This window comes from Diabrotica undecimpunctata, chromosome 4, assembly GCF_040954645.1.
Source record: "Diabrotica undecimpunctata isolate CICGRU chromosome 4, icDiaUnde3, whole genome shotgun sequence".
Taxonomy (NCBI): Eukaryota; Metazoa; Arthropoda; class Insecta; order Coleoptera; family Chrysomelidae; genus Diabrotica; species Diabrotica undecimpunctata.
The window spans coordinates 134,977,108-134,990,307 of NC_092806.1; the positions used below are offsets into that span (position 1 = coordinate 134,977,108).

At 33.1% G+C, this 13,200-nt stretch overlaps 1 protein-coding gene across 1 annotated transcript in view; it reads right to left on the minus strand.

Moving 5' to 3' along the window:
- LOC140438428 (integrin alpha-PS5-like) overlaps positions 1 to 13,200 on the minus strand; it is a 78,856-nt gene that overhangs the window by 50,458 nt on the left and 15,198 nt on the right. The window contains exons 4-6 of the mRNA XM_072528110.1: positions 12,881 to 13,034; positions 9,693 to 9,739; positions 642 to 699 (exon numbers count right to left, since the gene is read on the minus strand). Coding sequence (XP_072384211.1) covers positions 642 to 699; positions 9,693 to 9,739; positions 12,881 to 13,034 — 259 coding nt within the window. The remainder of the gene's footprint in view (positions 1 to 641; positions 700 to 9,692; positions 9,740 to 12,880; positions 13,035 to 13,200) is intronic.

Sequence of the window (13,200 nt, forward strand, 5' to 3'; positions counted from 1 at the left end):
ACATTAGTTTATTATCATCAATATATTTTTCTATCATTATGTTTATCTTTAATACCTCCCAACACATTTTTTTTTGCCGTAAATAGTCTTATAACTTTAAAATTCGTTTTTCTCAAAATCCTTTCTTGATGACATCCATGATTTTCTCCCAACACCCTTCAACAAATTGCTCTTTCGTTTGATCTCGATTTCGCCTTGGTAGGCAACAATCCTTTGGTTATAGTCTTTGCAGTACACAAAATATCTGGAGAAATACACAATACTCGTACTACAGACATAATACCCGTACTTTAAGCGATAATAAGCAAAAATATTCAACAACAAAACTTAACGAGAATGCATGAATCGATGATTTTTCTTATTTGTCAAAGTGACAATCAATAGAAGTAACCAAAAATTATTTGCGGCATTTGAAAATAGAAAGTATGTTCTATTCGGAGCACTTTTGTGCCTCGGCTTAATGACAAACGTTCAGCACCGTCACAAAAAGTATCATTTTAACTTCTAATAAAACAATATACTATTATTCGATAAGAGTTTGTGCAAATCATAATATTTTGAAGTAAAGAATCTAATATATTTTTATGCGATCAGTTAAGAAATAACCTATACATAAAGAATCAAAATAATTTAGTACATACCAGTCGCATATACTCTTGCAGAACCTCCTACAGCTCCAGCCAATATAGTGTCTTTGCCCTAAAAAATTTTTTTGTATTTAGTTTGTGTAAAGATATTTTTGATTTGTCAAAATATGATTGAAATAAATAATTTATATTACTAAGTTTATAAAACCTTTCGCTTTTACCATTATTTGTTTGAAAAACCCTTCTTTATTTTAAGAATATCAGAATTTCAATCTTTATTTCAATCAGAATCTACTGTTTGTCTTGATCTCTTGATCACTAGATGCAAAAACGGCATTCTTGATTATACTCTTTACCGCAAACTAACCCACACAGACAGGTATCTAAACACCATATTTCATCACCCAGTGCATATGTGACGAGTTGACAATACTCTTATTGCACGATCTTTACAACTAAATGATGACTCATGACTCATAACTTACAACAAGAACTGGCAAAAATAAATACACTATATTACACATTACTACAAACAATAGTAATAACGTGCAAATGCAAGTAAAAAATGCAATGGAGATCTTTCCGTTATAAAATTTAGCAATTTTCAGCATATTCTGCGGAACGGCTACCAGAAATATATGGCACAAACCAACGAAGGAATCTCCGCCAGAATAGTTACACACAATCAAAAAATCTCGTCAGCATTATTCACACATGGATACACGACAAGACGTACAAGAGATCTCTGATCTCGATACAAGACAAAAATAATAAGAAAATGGGTAGAGGTACAAGAACAAAGAAGCCTCAACAATAAATATGACTTCCTACAACATTCCAACTTTTCAACAAAAAAGTTTCCACGCAACTAGGGATGGGAAAAACCTACCGGTTTTAACCGAAAACCGGTTTTTTTACTTCGCAATAACCGTTTTTATCGGTTGTTTTTTTGTCCCGGTTATAACCGGTTTTTTAAAGTAAAAACCGGTTATTAGGTTTTTACGGTGATTAGGATTAGGTTAGGTATTATTTTGGTTCCCAATCATAATTATTATACTCAAGTAATTATTCCAAACAAAAGCATAATTCAAATTTTATTTTATTTTATAAATTATAAAGAAGCAAACTGAAAGTGCAAACTCACATCAGCCAGAAAAAATTAAGTTTTATTATAGTATTTCGTTGAAAAGGTATTTGTAATCATAATATTTTCATAAAAAGTTATCTGGTATAGATAACTATACCTCAACTATATTTCACATCAACTATTTTTCACACTTGACTCATGACATTGAAAGTGGGTGAATGGCTTTTTCTGATTACCAAAAATAATATTCTGACTATAAATATCGAATTACCGATTACGAATACGAATCTCCAAGGTTTCCCTACGTTTTCAAAATGATACACCCATACAGGAAGTATTAAATGAGTTAAAATGTACCTATTATACAAATATACAAACGTGTTAAAAGTAATATATGATAAATTTTTATTGATGGTAGTAAAAATAAAAGATGAATTGCATTATCCAATTTATTTTTAAGTAAAATATTTATGTTGATATTGTTTTTTTAAATCCTATTTGAAAGAGTCTGGGAAATTTTAAGTTGAAATGGTTGGGGTGGAGAATTTGAAATGGTTGGGGATGCAAACTAAAGTGCATTGTAAATGTAACTTTGTAACCTATTGAAATAAAAAAAACATAAACCGGTTTTTGGAAAAACCGGTTTTTTTTTGGTCGGTTATAACCGCCCGGTTAAACCGTAAGCAAAAAAACCGGTATAACCGAAAACCGGTGTTTTGTCAAAAACCGCCATCCCTACACGCAACACCTAAATTGAGATGAAAAATTGACACATTTTTAAATTCGTCGTCAAGTTAAACGACAGAAATCGGGCATGTACCTATATGATGATTATTTTATTTTAACCAAAACGTGTGTGTATTCTTTCCGACTGGGAAAAGATAAAAAGAATTCTTCTTCTTCTTTTTACGTAGACATGACTCTGCCTGTTTTTCTATGTGCCTCCAGTAAGTTTTCGTTCCATGGTTTTCGAGGTCTTTCTGCTGATCGTCTTTCTATTGGGGAACCGTCTCTTGCCGTCTTTACTACTCTATTTGTTGTCATTCTGCTTATATAGTCATTTCATTCTACACTTTTATTTCTTACCCAGTCCTTAATATTTTCCACCTTGCATCTGTCATATATATGTACTTCTAGCTCTGTCCCATAGTGTTTTACTATTAATTTTTCATCTTAAAGTATTTTCATCTCTGCTGTTTCTAACATCATTTTTGTCCTCTCTGTGTCAGATCATGTTTCTGCTGCATATCTCATTATTGGTCTGATGACAGTTTTGTAAATGCTGCCTTTCATTTCTTCTGTTTCTTCAAATTCTGTTTTGTTTTATTACTTTTTGGATTAGTTTTAATAGTTGTCTGGACAGATATTTTCCTTCGTACTTTAGGAGTTTGTTCGGTATTTTGCCTTCTCCTAGAGATTTTCTTATTTTTTAATTTCCCCAATGCTTTGTTTACCTCTTTCTGCTCAATATTTATTTCTTCGTTTGTCATCTCTTGTGTTGGTGGTTTATTATCGTTAACTTTATACTGCAAATATGGATCGAAAGTAGTCTGCCCATGTTTCCTTCTGGTGGGTTTCGTTTTTATTAGTTTGTTTATTTCTTTTCTAAGCATACACAACGCTTAAATTAAAAAGAACGTCCTTAAAAATCATACAGGTGTACGCTCCAACAAGTACCTACAGCGATGAAGATATTGAACATTTCTACGAAGACATAACAACAGCTATGGAAGAAAAGAAATCAAAATTAAAGCTAATAATCGGGGACATCAATGCCAAAATAGGAGAACAACTATATAAAGAAGAAGACAAAGTAGGACACCATGTATACCGCAAAAGAAATTATAGAGGACACACATTGATAAATTACTTGGAGGAGAAGCAACTATATGCAATGAATACATTCTTTAAGAAAAAACCCCAAAGAAAATGGACATGGATTAGTCCCAATGGTAAAACTAAAAACGAAATTGACTATGTTCTTTCAACGCAAAAATCCATGGTTAAAGATGTAACAGCCCTAAATCGCTTCTCAACTGGTTGCGACCATAGACTAGTCCGAGCCAAGCTGATTATTGATAGTAGATTTGAAACAAGAAAGAAAATGGAAAATAATCAGAAATTAGACATGGAAAAATTAAACACGAAAAACAGACGTACGAAGAGAGAATAAAGGAAATATTGCCGACCAAGGAAGATATAGAATACAAACACATCGATGAAATAAACATGATATTTACTCTAATGAAAGTGGGTGAAGAAATAGCACAGACAATAACAAAAAAAGAAAGTTTCATATCCCAGGAAACAAAGATTCTTATGAACACAAGAAGAACATTACTAGAACAAGGGGACAGCAATAAAATGGAATACAAAGAAATAAACACAACTATTTGAAGGAGAAAAAATATCAAGGAGTGTAAACGGAGAGTACAGGAAGAAAAGATAGAGAAAATAATTGAAAAAAATAGAAACATGAAGTGCTTTAAGCAGAACCTGGGAAACATACAAATTAATAGCAAAAAGAATAAAGAAGGAGTGAAGGCCAACAATACAAAAGAAATTATACAGATAACACAAGAATATTATACAAATCTCTATAAAACAGAACAAAAACCAACCCAAGAAATCCGTAATCAGTTACAACTGAAAATAAAGAACGTTAACTCTGACCTACAACCAGAAATCAGTAAAAATGCAATAAAAAAGACACTCAAAGAAATGAAGAATAACAAATCTCCTGGGAAAGATGGAATAACTGTTGAAATGCTAAAAAATGTGAGGAAAACTACAGTGGAAGTCCTTTATGTACTAATGAATAAAATATTGAACACAAAACAAATAGCCACCACATGGAACGAGGCAATAACACTATTACTGTTTAAGAAAGGCGATAGAAAAGATCTGAAAAACTATAGGCCCATAACGCTACTGAATGTAATGTACAAACTAAACTACTAACAAACAGATTAAGTTAGATAATTACCAGTCAAGAGAGCAAGCCGGTTTTAGAAAAGGATTTAGTACAAGCAACCATCTGCTTACGATAAAAATGTTAAATGAAAAGGCCAACGAATATCAAATCACAATGTATATGGCATTTGTAGACTTTGAAAAAGCATTCTATAAGGTGGAACATTGGGCAGTAAAAAAGTATTTACAAAATGGGAGAATAGACTATAGATATACGGACTTAATTTCCAATATATATAATTAAGCAACATCTATCAAAATAGTTGAACAAACGGAGCCCATTAAGATACGGCGAGGAGTCAGACAGGGTGATTATATCACCCAAACTATTCAATCAAGCTTTGGATGACGTTATGAGGTAATTACAATGGGGAAAATGGGGTATTAACATAAATGGCCAATACTTGAATCACTTAAGATATGCAGACGACATTGTATTAATAGCAGATAAAAGGGAAGAATTGCCAAATATGATGGATGAATTAAATAGCGAATCAACAAAAATATGTCTACAAATGAATTATAATAAAACGAAAATTATGACCAACCAACCAGAAGAATTAATAATTACAATTGCACAAACAACTATAGAACAAGTAAAATACCCCCAATATTTAAAAACAAGAGTCTTTAACCAATTTATACTTCCTGTTCTCACCTACAGTTCTCAAACTTGGACGTTTACAAAGGAAAACATCGAAAAAATAACAAGGACCCAAAGAGCCATGGAAAGGCAAATGCTGAACATCAGGCTATCAGACAAGAAAAGAAATACTTCGATCCGCAACAAAACAAAGTGACCGATGTATTAACGCAGATAGCAAAACTTAAGTGGAAGTTCGCTGGACATACCATAAGACAGATGGAATAAGATGATTTTACACTAGAGACCATATAGTTAAAAACGAAAAAGAGGAAGGCCACAAATGCGATGGTCAGATGACATGAAGAAACACTCAGGCCCTAAGTGGATACAAACTGCGTACAATAGAGAGACATGGAAGAAGGAAGAGAAGGCCTATGTCCAAAATTGGACAGCAAGGGCTGTATAGATAGATCTCTTTTCTTGATCCTCTGATCATTCGCCATATTTCTTTTTGTGTTCCGTAGAAGTCGTGTTTCATCTGTTTTAAGAAGTTCTGCCAGTTTTCCCTTTTTATTTGTCTAACTAACATATTCGTTTCATTTCTGATTCGTTTATAGAGGTTGTATGCCTGTTGTTTTTGTTGTGTTTTGTATTTTAAAAAGGCTTTCTTTTTTTCTTCACATTTTGTCTTCTCATCCTCACTAAACCAAGGGGTTTTCTTTTTTGATATGTTAGTGTTCATTACTTTCCTTTCTCCAAGTGATTCTGTTGCTGCATAAATTATGTTATGTTTGAGTTTTTCCAGCTTTCCTTATTTTAAAAACAGTGTACAGCTAACTTATTTTAAACTTTAATTGTGGCTTATTCCCATTAAAGTCGTAGCCTCCTCAAGAATTTCTCTGCATTCGTCTCTAACCATTGGATTCCTCCACCAAGCACGTATTCCTATATTTGTTGTCTTCATCGACGTTATCAAGGAACCTTGTTCTTGATCTTGCCTATCCACCTCAGACGTCCTATCTCAATACAATAATATATCGTTGAATGCTTGAAGTACCTGAAGTATCTGAACTTTACTCAAATAAAACGCAGATATCGAGAACACTTTTTTATTAAGGCTTGTCCTCAAGTGCCCAAGTACAAGATGCTCTAAATAAGCCAAGAAACGTTTTAAGTTAAGAAAAATTCGTTAACTTTGAAAAAACTGAAAAAAAGTTGACGGTTGATAAAAATTTTTTATACAACGTTTTGGACTTTGTCAAAAATGTTGGATAACCAGCACGTCGATGAATTTTATATACATTAAACACATTTACACAAAAACTAACACTAGACAAAAGCTTTAAAGTTATTTCGAACCTACATTGTGAGCAACAGCAAGAGACAGAATGGCTTCTGGTCTTAACGGAAATGTTAAAGTGACATCTGACACATGACAACTTGGATGAGCTGTCAAAATCATGGTGATCTGCACATTTCAAAATTCTATGGTAAACTGAACTTTGACCAAAAATCCAACCGACCACTATGTAGGAAAAGTCAACTGATGAAACATGAAATTATATTAATTACCATAACTAGACTGTATCATCCAGATCTCACACTCAAACCTGTCAGTGTTAACAGGTTGACTGCCAGGCGGTCGTATACGACCGACAGTGCATGCTACGGCGGTCGTATATGACCGATTTGATACAATCTGTGATAAAGTTACTGTTTTGCCAGAGGTCGTGTAGAGAAGCGAAGTTATTGCATATCAGTTTTCATTTTGGCTGAATAAGGGAGACTGAAATGATATCGAAATTTTAACATATCTTCATTTCGAGTAAAAAATATAAAACTGTAAAAAATATCCATTACAAACTTACACACAAAAGTTAAATAAGAACATGAAAGAAATTAAAAATTATCGGTTATCTTTACAGTATTTCTTGATTTTATCATATGGTCCCTCTTTTTTCACCAAAGTATGAGTTTGCATCGATCTCCTTGTAGTTCCTATTTGTTGTTGTTCCCTCTCGGAATCATTCTGTGACTCAATGGTGTCTTCATAAGTTAAGAGCGACTTCATTACATGCTCTCTAAATTCAGTTATTTTCATCTTTTTATCGGCTAGTTGGATGAAAATAATGTAAGCATTTACAAGTAATGTAACAAGAACAAATTCCACAGCGACTTTCCTGTACCATTTCAGGGACTTTCGTAGAGGTGAATTATAACTTGCCATCTGGTCAGACTGATCAATTGAGGACTTTGTCTTATTGTATTTCATTACAGCCTGAAGTTTATGAACAACACGACTTCGTCGCTGCATTGCTCGGGTTTCGATAGTGTGTTAAGTAGATAGTAACAAGACATCTCTTTTATCCTTCTACTTCAAAACGCAGATGCCTCTCTCTTTTGGGTTTTCATGACGATTTGCTCTTAGCGTCCCAATTTAGTGAGTTTCCTTGTCAAGTAAAATGTTAGCTAAATCTAGGCTTGTATACTAATTATCAGCTACTATCGAACGTCCTGAATTTAAAAGGCGTTCTGATAGGTTAATCACTACATTTGTTGGTACAGAAGCGTTACCTTCAGTTTTCTCCTTACCTGCATAAATCCTTATATTCCACGTGTAGCTATTGTCACTACAAAGCTTAACTCCATACTTATGCGTCTTTTGCGGTATGTACTGCTTCATTACTAGCAGACCTTGGAAAGAAATAACAAACTCATCAATACAGAATATACGGCCTGGTGTATAAACTGCTTGAAAGTTTTTAATAAGTTTATCTAGCAATGGTTTGACTTTGTGCAAGCGGTTACCATCTGGACACGTGGTATTATCGGATAAGTGCCACATTTTTAGAAGGAGCTGAAATCGGTTTCTAGGCATAATTTTCGGAACCATACAATTTTTGTAGAAATTGTCAGTGCTCCAGTATTTGTCAATAGAAGTTAGCCTCAGAAGTCCCATATAACTCACAAGGCCAATAAATTGTATCAAAGAGTGTATTTCTTTGGGAATGTTATCCGGCTGGAAAGTGACTTAGAACAGCATGGTTTATTACCAATTTCCTTTTTTGCAACAAGAGTGTTTAGCTTTCTACGTTCAGTTTTCAAATTTATTTCTTCTTTCGCTTCTGACCCATCAGAGCTGTATGCAATTTCTTCATCGCTGGACGGTAAGAATAAAGGGTCTAGGTCAGAATCAACGAAAAAATCATTAGGTTCGTCATCTGAAAAAAAAACAAAATTTGTTGTAACCGTGAAACTGTCAAAAAAAAACGTAAATTACGCAATTTGCAATTTATTTAAATTTTGCAATATATTGGTTTTGTTTTACTTCATTATTTTTTATTTATATTGACGATTTGTATAATTTTAGTAAATTGTATTAGTTATTGTTTTTTTCTGACTCTTTGTAAACTTTGCCTATAAATGTTTTGATATCTATATTGTCTATATATCTTTCAATGACAATAAAGCATATTTCTATTCTATTCTACTAAATAAAAGTGTACTTTTCATAATATTATCTTGCTTATTGTGTAGTTACGTACTTCAAACAGTAATCCTATGCAATTATTTACATCTGAAAATATGATATGAAAATTATATCTTACCTGAACGTTCATTGCTTTCCAAAACCATACCAACCATCATTTTACCGCGACTTCCCACTTTATTTCAAGAAATAATAATTGTTTTTACTATTATCTAACTCTAAAAATAACACGAGCATAATCAACTTACTTGTCTTACTATTAATCAAACCTCTACTGATAATATACTGGTCAAAACAAACACTCAGCAGAATAGTACTCGACAATTCTCATCATGAGCAGAACGACCGCCGGACCGACCGCTTGGCACCACGGGAGTAAGTATGTCGCCTACGCCCCGGCGGTCGTATTCGACCGCTGAAATATTTTTTCAAAAATTGGGACTAATAAATGAAATTGATGAAATATTAGTAATAAAAGTATTTAAGTTGGTTGCCAGATGCACTTTTTTCAACTTGGCACCATGGACTTTTTTAAACATTTTTTGTGGCAGTCAACCTGTTAAACCTGTTAACCTACAATAACGCTATTGCCTTTTACACAATAAATCATAAAATAAAAATATTGACAATTCAAATATTATCTGGAAATTATTATCTGCTATTATATTTTTGCAAAATTTTGGAATATGTTTAATTCGTAGAACAACTTTAACATTTGTTTTCCATGCAGATTTCAGTCCTCTACAAATATAATGTATAATATATAATATAATATGTAATAATTTTGTATTCTGTTCATGTTTTTTGCTGTTTTAACTTCATAAATAAATTTCTTGTAAAAACAACTGTTTATAACTTATAGCTACTTCGAAATTTGATGTATTTAATTGACAAACAAAAATATATTAATAATCTGTTTACCATGCCAATAGGCTTTATGAATCGTATAAGCTAAGGTATCAAACTTACTTTTTGGTAGAAGATGTCAAATCCAAGCTGAACCTGTGACTTACGAGCTTAAAACCAAAATTCAAAAGTTAAATTATAATTAGAATTATTTTGTTTAATTTTTTATGGTAATAAATATGATAAGTTAATTCTATTGCTATCTATGCTATAAAATTGGAGCTTAAAGTTCTCTTACTACAACTTTATTGCCGATTTATGACATATATATGTGGCGCTTTATTTCTTTTATTGCTTTATATTTTTTAGTTGTGGCTCCCCTTTTACACTAAGGTCTCATACAAATGTTCTTTTTATATATTTGGGATTCTCACTTTCTTCTTAATGATTGTTTTATTTTTCCTTGCGATTGTTTTCCTTGCAATTACATCTAGAGTTTGTCGCTTCTAAACTTTGTAAAATTCCCTGGTTTTTCACATAGGGTAAGTCCGGGAGAGATTGCTTACATTTTTTTGACTGTCTGTATCTTAGCACAAAAAAGTCTACGCTCTGAAATATTTATATATTTATATTAAAATATTAAATATTAGAAAAAAGTGTACAGAGTTGGTTAAGCCAAATACTTACATACAAAAACAGTAAACATTAAAATACAAAAAATTGTAAAAGGCCAACTCACCCGATGTGTCAGGTTGAGATGACTCGGACACTAAGGGTGATATGGCTCGATCATAAACTTTATTTGGCATGTTTTTTTTGCCAATACTTTTCCACATATATCACATAAATTAACATATTTTGAGCAGTTTTCATGAAACCAAGAATTGCAATGCACGCACTGTACCCAGTCTTCTTGTTTCGATGTGGTTGAATATATTTCCCCACAGCCGGCACATTCACAATTTGTTTCATCTTGTAGATCATCACTAGAGTCTTTAGTAATTTCTATATGATCGTCAGAGTCTTCGGAAGAAGATGGCTCACAAAACATCTTCTTTTTGTTCTTGGGTTTCTTGACTTTTTTTCCAGAGGCCCTTTATTCTTTTTAGCATCCTTTTCGTTCTTTTTAACATCTAAATCTTTGCGTATCGCCAAATGCACTGGGCTAGTAAGTACTGCAGCAAATTGTCTACCGCGTTTTCTTACTTATGAAATACCTGATGTAGAAGGTACTGGAGAGATATTATCTAAAATTTTACCGGGAGTGATTTTTTCTTTACAGGTCGACTTATTACTAGGTATAGATAGTAGTGCTAATGGTGACGTGTAAGATGGTGAGATGTGAGACGGCGTCGAACTGCTTGTAGATGGTAGGTTTAGACGTTGGAGATCATCTATTTCAGTAATTTGTGTTGTTGAACTCCCAAGAAAGACGCACTCTAAAATTGCATTCCCGTCAACTGGATAAATATCACATGCGCGAAAACCAGGTACGGCATTTTGTACTGAGGCAGCTTTAGCCCAAGACTCATTTAACAATTTGCCGAACTGCAAGCGATTAATCTTCTTTGTAGGATTCATTTTAACAACTGAATTGCAAGCATTGTAATAATGTGACTTCATCGACTTAAAAAATGAACGATCTAATGGTTGCAAAAACTGTGTAGTGTGGCTCGGTAAACACAGTAGAATGATCTTATTTTCGTCTGCATACTCCAACATTTGGACGGAGTTGCAATGACATGCGCGACCATCCAAAACCAGTAGGACTTTTCCTACTTTTCCTGGGGCTTTCTAGGAACAAAGTGATGTGTTAACCAATCAATAAATATATCTGTGTTTATGTAAACGAACTTTTCATTTATGTAAACCTTTGATCCTGGAGGCATGCCGTCTTCGAATTCTTGCTTTTTATTTTTGCCTTTGAATATGCAGGTCGGGGGAAGGAAGTTACCTTCAGCATCACAACAGGTGATACATGTAATTGTTTCCTCCTTCTCCGAAGAAGTTACTGATGCTACATTTTTAGATCCCTTTTGAGCTACAACAAATGCAGGTTTATTATTCAGTTGGAGTCCTGTTTCATCCATGTTAAATAAACTCCCGGGCTTCTCCATCAACTCAATTTCTAGAATAACTTACTATAACAGATCAAAGTATTCGCTTACATCCTTTTTGTTCATGCCTCGACTTCTTGATAAGGGTACGCCTTCCGATTTTCTTATACTCAAGTCAGGGTTTGTTCTTAAGAATGATTGTAACCAGTCAAAACCTGCAAGTTTTTTTTCCTTGTTGAAAGTAGTTTTAGAAAGTAGTTCTTGTAGGTGCAAACCAGTCGGAGTTTTTAGTGGGTCCAAAAGGGTGGCCAAAGTTAGTGAACCCGAGCTGACCCTCACACACCGCCCTATCATCATGGTGACGGTTCTGTTCAGGATAATTAAAGAAATAAACTGCCACATTTCAAATCTATTTGACAGAACGAAGTTTGTCCGGTCCGCTAGTTTGTAATAATTTTTTTCTGCTACAAAATGTCGCCCATTAACAATTGTAAGTTCTTATAGTATCTCCAACTTCTAGAGTTTTTAAACCGATAGTAACATAGTAAGTTTGTTTTTTGTTATTTTGTATTACTATTTATATTTGTAACTACTTGTGCTGAAATAACAATAAATATCTAATTTTTTTTCCTAAAAAAATGTTGTTTTCCTCTAAAACGTTTCTAACACTTTTTTATATTTTTTTTTGGAAAGAAAAACCTATCTTTCCACTCAGCAGGAAGATTCTTGTAAGCGGCGTCCTTACGTCAAATAGCTTAAAAACCTTGTTGTATTGTGTTTGTCCAGGAAACTCATGTAAGTATCCTTCTTGATTTATTTTTGTAGTTACCCCAATCCAGCCCTCTTGTCATTCACTTATCTATGGCCCAACTATTCAAAAAAAAAAAACCCGAGTAGCCGTTCGCAAACGTTTCGATTTGTTTTGTTGACCCTATTTCTATCCCCGTAATTTCCATTTCCAATTTTCGACCCCCGATAATGATCCAAATGTGGTTGACAAAATAATCGTTACAATTCTACACAGCAGCTTTATAGTATTTCTTATAATTTTGTCTTGCTTAAACCTGCGTAGCCTTTGTAACTTATGTACAATTTAAGCAACATGGCACCTTGTTTTTAACAAAATTACGGGTTTTAAATAAAAGTTTAAGATTTAGGACTCCAAGTCAGCAGGATTGATTATACTAGGCTGGATAAAAAGGATTTTTATATACATTTTAACTAACAGATATAAAAATTTCGAAATATACTTACTCCTGATAGGAAAATTTCTATTAAAAAGAATGTCTCGAGAAGATAAAAGAGACGAATTATCGTGTCGTACACAAATCCCTTGCAATATGCGATTCTCATCATATTCATCGTTTTGACGTGTTGTCAGACGTATTGCGAACCTGGGCGCACATGTCTAAAATACGAACGAAAAATAACTTAGTAAAAAATAAAACATTATTTGATAAGTATGTTATTGTAAATGTTCTTTTGTAATACCTCGATAATGTTAAAATATAACTATAGTATTTTTCATATAAAAATGCGTGCACGTCACAATTTATATAAAGTGACGTCACTTA